Source organism: Erpetoichthys calabaricus, chromosome 1 (genome assembly GCF_900747795.2).
Source record: "Erpetoichthys calabaricus chromosome 1, fErpCal1.3, whole genome shotgun sequence".
In the NCBI taxonomy this organism is placed as follows: domain Eukaryota; kingdom Metazoa; phylum Chordata; class Cladistia; order Polypteriformes; family Polypteridae; genus Erpetoichthys; species Erpetoichthys calabaricus.
The window spans coordinates 100,012,577-100,024,936 of NC_041394.2; the positions used below are offsets into that span (position 1 = coordinate 100,012,577).

Genomic DNA, 12,360 nt, shown 5'->3' on the forward strand with positions numbered 1-12,360 from the left:
CTTTGGTGTGAATGCCAGGCGTCACGTTTGGAGGAAACCAGGCACCACTCATCACCAGTCCAATACCATCCCTACAGTGAAGCATGGTGGTGGCAGCATCATGCTGTGGGGATGTTTATCAGCGGCAGGGACTGGGAGACTAGTCAGGATAAAGGGAAAGATGACTGCAGCAATTTACAGAGACATCCTGGATGAAAACCTGTCCAGAGCACTCTTGACCTCAGACTGGGGCGACCGTTCATCTTTCAGCAGGACAACGACCCTAAGCACACAGCCAAGATATCAAAGGAGTGCCTTCAGGACAACTCTGTGAATGTCCTTGAGTGGCCCAGCCAGAGCCCAGACTTGAATCCGATTGAACATCTCTGGAGAGATCTTAAAATGGCTGTGCATCGATGCTTCCCATCCAACCTGATGGAGCTTGAGAGGTGCTGCAAAGAGGAATGGGCGAAGCTGGCCAAGGATAGGTGTGCCAAGCTTGTGGCATCATATTCAAAAAGACTTGAGGCTGTAATTGCTGCCAAAGGTGCATCGACAAAGTATTGAGCAAAGGCTGTGAATACTTATGTATATGTGACTTCTCAGTTTTTTTATTTTTAATACATTTGCAACAACCTCAAGTAAACTTTTTTCACGTTGTCATTATGGGGTGTTGCGTGTAGAATTCTGAGGAAAAAAATTAATTTAATCCATTTTGGAATAAGGCTGTAACATAACAAAATGTGGAAAAAGTGATGCGCTGTGAATACTTTCCGGATGCACTGTGGATAAAGTACATCCCATTAATCCACAAAGAAATGGTTAAAAAAAGGAAATAGAGGGTTTTGGAATGGTCAAGTCATAGCCCTAATTTGAACCTCATCAAGATGCTGGGGGGTGTTTGTACATGCAAGACACCTCCTAAACATCACAAAGTATTCTGAACGGAAGAATGGGAAAATGTCACAGTCTGGTAGAGAGTTGTGGGAAATCTATTTGAGGTTGTTTCTGCCAAAAGGGGCAATACCAGCTATTTACTTTTATCCATAGACATAAATTGCACATCTGTTCATTTTTAAATGAATTAAAGTTTCTTTGTTTTTTTCCACAATTACATCCTTTATTTTAAGTTGAAGGGCAATAGGTAAAGGACACCAGAGCAGTAGTGACAGGTTATAGACTTAGAATGTGTATACTGTTTCCCCAGGATGATAGCAAACACATGTCACATCAAGACAGATGCTCAGTACATACAGAGGGATAAGCCATACAGGATTTGAAGAAGTCTGTAATACCTCTTGGCTGTTAGCAGACAACCCAGAAGCTTCCTAAGAGACCTGACCTTTTAAGGGGTGCATTGAACTCAGAGCTTCAGAGACACAAGGGGTATTAAGAGGAATCTTTTAAATGAAGAAATGGTAACCACTGACCCACTGAAATGATTCTGGAGTTTAGGCAACTGTGTCCCTAACATAATATTTAATAAAACTAAAAAGTCTGGAAGAGAGATTGGCAAATGCTCACTGTAGAACAGTAGAGGCCAAGATCATGGAAATGGATAAATGAGACATGAAAGATGATAAATGGGAGTGCTTAGTGGTACGTAATAGTGCAATTGTGCATACCTCCCCACGTGGTAGACAACGGATGGAGACCTGTATGGCAGGCTGAATAGAAGAATCAGGTAGTTATTTTCCCATTCCATTTCTTTCCTCTTTTGTGTTTTAATAAAGTGATTTTTTGGACCTCATTGAACTTTTCTTTATAATACATGGGAAAGCTTGAACCTACCTGCTATTCACATGAGTGGTACAGTGGTACTGTTGCTGCCTTGCAATAAGGAATCTCTGGTTCTTCCAGTGTCTGTTTGGGTTTCCTCCAACTGTCCAAAGACATACAAGTTAAGTGAATTGGCCATGCTAAATTGGCCATAGTGTATGTGTTTGGGTTGAGTGTGAGTGTGTGTGTGTGTGTTCACAGTGCAATGGACTGGAGCCTTGTCCAGGGTTCCTTCCTGCTTTGTGCTCTATACTTGCTGGGATAGCATAAGTATCATAAAAAGATTATTGTCTAGGTAGCTTACATTGTAGGTATATTGTGGCTGAAGCAGTGTACAACTAAGTGCTATAAAGGTAATCCTTGTCCCTTTTAGAGTGTCTACTTATCCAGACTTATTATCTGTATATTATTGCCTTCCTAAAGAAGTAGACTTCTTAAAAATGACATTGTCCATTTAAGTGAAATTTGAGAAAAATCTACAAAATCTGGTTAATTAATCTTTCATTTTTAACCTATTAATCTTTCTAGGCACTTAATAATACATTTAGTTTTAGCTATAGATTTAAATATAATGTTTTGTATTCAGACATTCTTCCATTCTCTAAACTAATCATACCATACCTTGGTTCAGTGCACCCATACACACTGGTACAATTTAGACACTCTAGTTGAGCTGACACTATAGCTATAGCATTGGGCTGTTTTTAAGAGATACTTGAGGAAGCCTAAACAAACAGATGAACAGCAAATACCATATAAAGGGCACAACTTAAAATCTAAACTAGTTTAACTACTGTACATCAGCAGAAAAGCCTGTGTTGCTCATTTTTAATGTCATCTAAATATAAATACAAGATATGTTTTACATACAAAGATAATGTCATTTAAAGTGAAATTCACTTTCCATCCATTCACTTCATATGAATTTATGTGTTTCCCTGTGTCTATATGAATCTTCTCCTGGTACTCTATTTAACCCTCCACATTCCTAAGACAAGCCGTTTAAAATTAATTGGCATCCATATGTTTGTCCAGTATTGGTGATTCCAAGTGTGTGTTTTATAATTTAATTGCAGTGTTGGCTCCTAACTTGTGCTCAGTTCTGCCAGCTCTCCAAAGACACTGAAATTTAGGAAATGAGCAAAAAAAAGAAACAACTTATTTTTTTAAAGAAGTACAGCATATGGAATTTCAAAATAAGTCTTAATTCTTCATATAAGCACTTTAGTCAGTATAGTAGATTAACCGGTATCCCCTCTCTTGAGTATAGTGCTCCTATGGACACCAATCTGTTAAGCAACATCCAGAAGCTGTTCTCAGAGAGGATTGACATTTTTAGTCCTGTGGAGTTCAACAAGGTAATTCTATATCTTTATTATATATTTTTTATTTTATTATTATTGTACCTTTGCTTCAATTTTTAATATACAGTGTATAATAATTTTCAAACCTGCTTATCCAGTTCAGGGTTGGAGTGAGCCATTGCTTATCCCAGTAGCACCACCGTGCAAGGTGAGAAACAATCTTGGACATGGCTCCAGTCCATTTCAGGACACTCTGCCGGTTACACATACACATTACTCACTCGTATAAGGTCAATTTACAGTTTCCATTTAACTTTGCTTGCACACCTTTGTAATTTGGGGATCCTGCTCTATAGAATAGCATTAAATTGGGAACACAGAGTTCTAGTTTAAGAGCCATAAATAAATATAAACTGTGAATTTGCAAATAACCATGACCAGCTCTATACAGTGGAGTATGAAATGAAGCATTTTGGTTTGATATGATTAAAAATGTAATGCATGAAGTTATTGGAAAGCTTATTTGTATAGGCAAAACAAGGTATAACAATAAAGATTTGTGTTCATTTATGTCCTCTATATGTAAGTAGCAAAATTAAATGTAAACAATCATATGTTCCTGACAACATGTCCAGCGGTGGGGTTTGCTACTTTGGAATTTGATTACTAAAAATAAACTTTCCCACTTTGTAAGTGCACATGTAGTAATCAATGTGAACAGGACTGGATGTGGGATTATAAGATTTAAACAACAAAATATTTTTATTTTTTTTATTTTTAAAACTCTGTATTAGATGCTGTTTTAATCTCCCCAGTCTTTAAAAACAAACAATCCTAGATTTTTTTTTTGTCTTGTACAGTAGACACTATAGGTCTTTATGAAAATATAGAAGATTTTCAGATCACATGTAAGCAAATCCAGATAAACTTGTTATTAAAAAAATAAATGCAACATCATGTGAGGAGGTAGGAAGTAATGATAACATTTGATATTGCCTCTTAACTGCAGTGAATTGCAACACAGGAATGACAGAAAAAAAATATTTTGATGAGTGAGCTTAGAACTAGCCTACTCAAAACTGTATAAATTTGGGGAGATGAGATTACAAACGATAGTGTACTTCATGCACTTCATTAAAATTTCCAGTGATCACCCCCAAATTTTGCACTGTATATTTTTTAGGCAAAAAGGCAGCATGAAAAAATAAATGTGACTTTTATTGTTTAAAATTAAAAGTACCTATACGCAATTAATTTGCAGATGGCCTGGATAAAAAAGACAAAATGTATGTTATAAAAATACAACTAATACAGCCAATACTCCAACTCATTTTATTTATTTAATTCTAAGATTACATTCTATAACTTTACTTTTTATTAATGGATAATGTGATAGGGTTTGTTAAACATTTTTATGGCCAGTATATTGCTGTTCCTACTGATTTCTGGTGTGATCTTTACTTTATTGTTCAAGTGTTCCTTTTAAAAATGGTTTCATTTGAGTAGTGGGTGTAGCTTTGGAATATATTTCTAGGCATTTTCCAAGCTACAAACCCCTATACTTTGTACTTGGGCCATGTAGTAGTATCTCAACCTTATATATATTTCTTTGACTGTATAATTGATTCTGGACTCCCTGATGGTGTACTAAGGAGATGTAAAGCTTTAGATCATAATTCTTGAAGGTGGTTTCACTTATTAATAGTATGTACAGTATGTAACAATGGTTTAATTGGCCTATAAAACCATGCAATTGTTTTTGGGAAGCTGTAGCTTAACATCAGATTTTTAAATGCAAAAATCTGTTAAAACCATTTGCCTCCCTTGCTTATATTTTTGACTTCTTAGAGTCATATTTGGCTTTCAAGCCCCTGTCATTTTTTTTACAAAGCATTGGCAAATGAGCACTTATAGGATAGAAGGGAATGTAAAACAGTTTAAGAAATACTGATTTAGACTCTTTGCACTGTTACTTCTTTAGGTGTCTGTATTGACTGGCATTATCAAGATCAGTTTGAAGACCTTCCTTGAATGTGTTCGGCTGCGCACCTTTGGACGTTATGGTTTGCAGCAAATACAGGTTGACTGTTACTATCTGCAGCTCTACTTGTGGCGTTTTGTGTCAGATGAGAATCTTGTTCACTTCCTGTTGGATGAGATTGTTGGGAGTAGTGCCCACCGCTGTCTGGATCCCTCCCCAATGGAACAAAGCGTCATTGAAGTCATATGTGAACGGGGTTAAATTAAGGCTGGACGTTACTGGCATGGGAAAAAAAAATAGAGAAGACAATCTATTTAATTTATAAGAACTGAGTGTTGCACATAATGTTAAAAAAGTCATAATGAAGCAAATGGTGTTTGTCCATTGGTTACAAAAAGATCATATATTGTGAATATCTTTTTTAACCCATTTTTGTCCATGGAAAAAAAAATCCTATTGCAGGACTACCAAAAAGTAATGAAGACTTTATGTACTGTATCCCTTTTAAAATTTCATTGTGGACATCTAGAAATTCTTAAATAGAATTGATTATGTGGAGGTGGACTATAATTAAGAAAATGTTAAGATGCTTCTTTAAAATTAAAGTACAGTAAAACAAGTAAATTAATTCAATTGTCCATGCTGTACCTAAATGTGCATGATGCTATTTAAAACTTTAAATAGTACAGTTGCCTTTAAAATGGTTAAGAATTGATTTCATAGAAGGACCCAGTGGTTGAGCAAGTCTGGAATTTCATAGGTACAGCTGAACTGCAAACAACAGTTTTAAACAAATATTTAAAATTCTCGTACATCATGGTGCTGGAAAGTGAAGGCCTCATTATTGGTTACAGGTTTACATTTTGTATGTCTCAGAATTATTGTTAGTACCATTATTGTGTTTTAAATTAAAGTAAAAAAAAAAAAAGTAAGCATACTGTTTTCTGACAGTTAAGTTCAGTTTTGTGGTGAAGATAAATGCAGCTCTTTCACCAAAATATTTCTGAAACTTTTTTTGTACTAAAATGGCAAATTATGCATCATTTCAGTCCCCTGTATAAAATGAATTAAGAACATAACTGTAAATACAAGGTTTTTGGTCCAATCCCCACCTCACATTTCAACAATCACTTAACCTGCATGTGCTTATAAATACATAAATGTCTTGGAGGATAGATGGGTAAGAACTATACTACACAATACTTATGAAATAATTTTGTGAGGCTTGTTATAAAATGTGCCTTATAAAAGTCAATTACTTTTGTGTTTGACTACAAGATTCTGTAGTTTGTAAACTTACTGGTACATATGTCTGATTTACAATGATTTATATATTATTATAGTATATTATGCCTAATACTACACTGACTTTGCTTGTCTATATTGCACGGATTTATTAGATTTGAGAACAAGGCCATTGGCAAAGCAGATTTGTATGTTACTCCTGGAGAACATCTGTCTCAGTATTTTAAAGGCATATTTCATTATTTCATGACAAGTTTCTTAAACTTGAGAAGTTGAAATTGCCACTTTTCAAACATTTTGTATTTTATGCAAGCATTAAGCAGGCAAATGATTTGTAATTTGAAGGGACATGATTAGTGTCACTCCTGTTTATAATTAAATTTACCCTTAGTCCAGGAAGCAAATTGTTTACTATATACAAATTATTTACTATGTATATGTTAGGGTGATGAATAAAACAAAAAACCTGTTATTTGTACACTAATGAACACATTATATATTGTAAAATAAAGCTTGATTGTGAAAGTTTAGGATTGTGAACTGTGGAGTAAAACAGGAAACATACAGTGTATTTCAAAGCTGGCCCTGCATAATAATTTACTCTACTTTCAACAAAAAAGATAACAGTGGTATGTCTTTCATTTCCTAGGAACATCGGAGTACTGGGGTGTTTTCCGAACAAAGATTTTTAGTAAAACAGTATTTAGTTGTATGAAATTAAATCAAATGTGAAAAAATGCCTCTGCAAAAATTTGGGTCCCCTTGTAATTTTGCTGATTTGAATGCATGTAACTGCTCAATACTGATTACTTGCAACACCAAATTGGTTGGATTAGCTCGTTAAGCCTTGAACTTCATAGGCAGGTGTGTCCAATCATAAGAAAAGGTATTTAAGGTGGTCAATTGCAAGTTGTGCTTCTTTTTGACTCCCCTCTGAAGAGTGACAGCATGGGATCCTCAAAGCAACTCTCAAAAGATCTGAAAACAAACATTGTTCAGTCTCATGGTTTAGGGGAAGGCTACAAAAAGCTATCTCAGAGGTTTAAACTGTCAGTTTCAACTGTAAGGAATGTAATCAGGAAATGGAAGGCCACAGGCACAGTTACTGTTAAACCCAGCAGGTCTGGCAGGCCAAGCAAAATACAGGAGCGGCATGTGCACAGGATTGTGAGAATGGTTACAGACAACCCACAGATCACCTCCAAAGACCTGCAAGAACATCTTGCTGCAGATGGTGTATCTGTACATCGTTCTACAATTCAGCGCAATTTGCACAAAGAACATCTGTATGGAAGGATGATGAGGAAGAAGCCCTTTCATCACTCACGCCACAAACAGAGTCGCTTGTTGTATGCAAATGCTCATTGAGACAAGCCAGATTCATTTTGGAACAAAATGCTTTGGACTGATGAGACAAAAATGGCGTTATTTGGTCATAACAAAAAGCGCTTTGCATGGCGGAAGAAGAACACCACATTTCAAGAAAAACACCTGCTACCTACTGTCAAATTTGGTGGAGGTTCCATCATGCTGTGGGTCTGTGTGGCTAGTTCAGGGACTGGGGCCCTTGTTAAGGTCGAGGGTCGGATGAATTCAACCCAGTAATAACACATTTCTTCAGGATTATGTTCAAGCATCAGTCACAAAGTTGAAGTTACGTAGGAGTTGGATATTCCAACAAGACAATGACCCAAGACTCTGTTCGAAATCTACAAAGGCATTCATGCAGAGGGAGTACAATGTTCTGGAATGGCCGTTACTGTCCCCTGATTTGAATATCAAAGAAAATCTATTGGATGATTTGAAGCAGGCTGTCCATGCTCGGCAGCCATCAAATTTAACTGAACTGGAGAAATTTTGTATGGAAGAATGATCAAAAATACCTCCATCCAGAATCCAGACACTCATCAAAGGCTATAGGAGGTGTCTAGAGGCTGTTATATTTGCAAAAGGAGGCTCAACTAAGTATTGATGTAATATCTCTGTTGGGGTGCCCAAATTTATGCACCTAATTTTGTTATGATGCATATTGCATATTTTCTGTTAATCCAATAAACTTAATGTCACTGCTGAAATACTACTGTTTCCATAAGGCATGTCATATATTAAAAGGAAATTGCTACTTTGAAAGCTGAGCCAATGATAAACAAAAATCTAAAGAATTAAGAGGGGTTCCCAAACTTTTTCATATGACATATATATATATATATATATGTGTGTGTGTGTGTGCGCGTACACATATACACTAACTGTGTTACCCAGCTTTTCCAGACAATGGGTCTCAGAACTTCTGTTATTAAGTGCATTTCTATGCAATCCTTGTTGTTGTGTTGTTTTTGTTACCAAGGGCTAATGTTATTGCCAGGAAGTATCATACAGTGGTTAAGGCATTGAACCTGTTCCTATCCTGGAGCATGACACAGGCTTCTCTGCAACCCGCTTTTGCCCTGGCCCCAGAGCATGCCACGAATGTCTATGCAAACTGCTCTGTGGTTCCACTCCCAGTGCACAGTAATGTTAATCACTCAAATCGGCTCCGATGTTCCATCCTCGCAGCATGCCTGTTCCCCTGGAAAGTTCCACCCAAGATTTCCAATGCTCAGCAGTTTTCCCCCTTACTGTCAGTTCTCCACGGCTTCTTTCTTCCCAGTTAATTGCCTGTTCCACACTGCTCAATCCTATTTTGGAGTCTGACACTTGCTTGTTTCAGGGTTACTAGGTACTTCAGTTAAAATCCTCCCCCCATCAGCCAGCCAACTTCCTCTCAATTTGAGTATATTCCTCCAATTCTGAAAAACTAAAACTCAAGTATTGTTTAGTATTTTACATGTCAAATAGAGACTAGTTCAAAAACACTGACACTTGAACAAGCAAATTATAATAACTAGTGCAGACAACAGTTGAACTAAAATTTAAAATTACTCTTACGAAAAATCATTTCCAACGTTCATGTGCATTATTGCATGAGATTTGCAAAACAAAGTGCCAAGTTTTTGGTCTACATGGAGAACATTCACAAATCATAGGTGCCTTTTGTTATCCAAAACAAGTCAAAGAATGTCACTTGATAAGCAATCATGCTAATGAAAAAACTCTGTGAATGTATTATATAGAGATATTAAAGTTGAACTTTCTGCATGGGACTTACTCATAGGGTGCAGTCCAAAGATTTGCATGTTAGGTGGAGTGGAATTGTTAAATTTGTCAAGGTATGTGTGCACACGTGGATGTGAGTGTGTGTGTGTTTGTGTTCACTGTGCTGGCACCCTGCTCAGGGACTATTCCTGCTTTGTGCCTAGTGATTGCTGGAATAAGCTCCAGGTGCCCTGTGACCCTCCCCTGGATAAGTGAGTTAGAAAGATTGATAGATAGAAATTGCACTCTTAAATATGCAAAATAAATATTAAATATTCTGTGCTCTGCTATGAACAGAAAGTTTCATTTGAAAATTAGTAACTCAAGATAGTGTTTATCCCATAATATAATAATAATTTCAGTTTCATTTACTGGCCAAAAACTTTTAGTAAAGCAAATGTAACCATTCAAATAAAAGAGACTACCTATAAAGTCTTGTTCTATAGTCCATTTACTGCTGAATTTCTGGCTGCAGCTTGATGCTTTGGAAGTTATTACACATAGTGATTGCTATATTTAAATATAATCAAAAGATTCGATTATAAACTAAGCAAAACCTGCAAAACTAAGAGCACAACTTTACAGAACTCTCCAAGCTCATATCAGGCCCTTCATTTGCTTATAATAAAAGCTGGAACCCTGAACCTTGTTAGTACAATTAACAGGAGAAGAAAAAAAAAACAAATATGGGATAAGAATGCCACTGTCAGATGGCTGTATATCCCAAACCACTCTGACTACAAACCAATTATACAGGAGTTTCAGGATCAGTGGGTGGAGCAATGACAGGTGTCTGCTGCAAGGTTCAGTATGATGGTTACTGCTGACATTCATTGCTCATTTCGGTGTGGAGAAAATATGGAAGGTATGAAATCCTATTTCCATAGGAAAGTACAGTAATTCACATTAAAAAAAATTCCCTTACGAATTCCACCATATTATTCCCTCCTGTGAAACACTGATTTTTCCCCCCGACTTGGCAACTCTGGCTTGTTTGTGCAGTCTAACCTGGAGGATTTCACCCCTTCAAGTTTCTGGATGCCAATATTTGCATATATAGCATTCCTACTAGCCCTGCACTGCTGACCGGCATCTTGCAATAGACTTTTTATAATGCAGCAGTGCAGCTTTACCAATTATCATTATTCAGTGTTTACGATTTTCATTTGTTTATGCTGTTTATTCAAGTAAAGTACAGGGAGATTCACTCAAAAAAGGCCACAAATATTCTGTAATAACTCTTGCTAGGACAAATCAATCTGAACGAAACAACGTGCAATGTGTTCAATGGTACCTTGAGATACGAGTGCCCCAACGTACGACTTTTTTGAGATACGAGCCGTCACTAGGTCGATTTTTTGCCTTGAGTTACAAGCCAAAATTTGAAATACAAGCCATCAAAGAGCTTGTCGCCGCACATTCCGAGGAATTGACGATGGAGGAGTTGACAGAACTACAGACGCGGCAACAACGGAGGTTCTGCAGGAGATCGGTATCGTGGAGGAGGTTGTCTCTTAAAGTGAGATAAAGGAAGTGTTTGCAATGTGGGAAAAAGTTTAGAACTTTAAGGAAAAGAAACACCCTGAAAAAGTTACAACTGATCGTGCAGCAGCACTATTTAATGACACTTGTCTAACACTTGACTTTATTGAAAAGAAACACCAGTTGCAACTGATTGTGCAGCAGCGCTATTTAATAACACTTGTCTAACACTTGACTTTATTGACAAGAAACCCTGAAAAAGTTAAAACTGTTCGTGCAGCGGCGCTATTTAACGACACTTGCCTAACACTTGACTTTATTGAAAAGAAACACCAGTTGCAACTGATTGTGCAGTGGTGCTATTTAATGACACTTGCCTAACTCATTTCAGAAACATTCTAAAGGGGAGGACTAAACAAAGCTCCTTGGATAGGTTTCTATTGAAACACCATGAGAATGAAAGTGATGAAAGTGTGGCAAAAAGAAAAAAACTAGTGAAGAAGAAAATTAAGTTAAAAGTAAAGTGAAAGAAAAAAACATTACAATACACTAATCGGCTTCGCCAACATCTGTTTATTTCTTTAGATTCTCTTTTATGTATTAGGTTTTATTTTGTTTGTATACAATATTTGTTCATTATAAATACATTTTTCTTATGTTGAAAACATTTAACAAGAAATTGGGGTGGTTTTTTGGGGGCTGGCACGAATTAATCTCTTTTCAATTCATTTCAATGGGGAAAATTGATTTGAGATACAAGCATTTTGACTTACGAGCTCGGTCACGGAAGGAATTAAACTTGTATCTCAAGGTATCACTTATGGAGCTTCACCTTCGTCGGAGCAATGAGGTAGGTACCAGGCAGCCGTCACGACGTTTAGATAGATAGACAGATAGATAGATAGATACTTTATTAATCCCTAAGGGGAAATTCACAACCTCCGTTTGCAACTTCTGGGTCCATACTGTCCATACCCCTTCACTCAGCCACTCGACTTCTCATCAGGATGGTGGTGTACAGTATTGAGCAGCGTGTCTTCATGGTGCAAACCTATTGGGTCACCAATTTGTTTAAGCGATGTCAGAATCAACTGGATGATCGTGAGTTAATGGAAGGTTACTTCCAGCAAAATGTAGAAATGTGTCACACTTCAGTAAGGAGCATGGCAGAAATTGAGTCCTTCTTCGGCAACAGGGTAATTTCAAAGGGGCTTTGGCCACCACGGTCGCCAGATCTGACACCACCAGACTTCTTCCTTTGGGGTACGCTCAAAGGAAAAGTCTATTGGAACAAGCCTTCAAGATTTGAAGGAAAACATCCAATGTGAAATTGCTGCTATTCCTCCCCGAGATGCTTGCCAATACATTCAGGAACAAGGAGTGCTGTGTCCAAACAGAAAATAGAAACCTCTTCCAGCATTGCATGTAATGCAATCAATTACACATACGTAAAGG

The 12,360-nt window shown here is 37.0% G+C and overlaps 1 protein-coding gene across 1 annotated transcript in view; it reads left to right on the plus strand.

The window, feature by feature from the left end:
- vps51 (VPS51 subunit of GARP complex) overlaps window positions 1–6,818 on the plus strand; it is a 29,427-nt gene extending 22,609 nt beyond the window's left edge. The window contains exons 9-10 of the mRNA XM_028804248.2: window positions 3,029–3,116; window positions 5,044–6,818. Of these exons, the coding sequence (XP_028660081.1) occupies window positions 3,029–3,116; window positions 5,044–5,304 (349 nt within the window). The 3' untranslated portion in view covers window positions 5,305–6,818. The remainder of the gene's footprint in view (window positions 1–3,028; window positions 3,117–5,043) is intronic.
- Window positions 6,819–12,360: the final 5,542 nt, after the last annotated feature.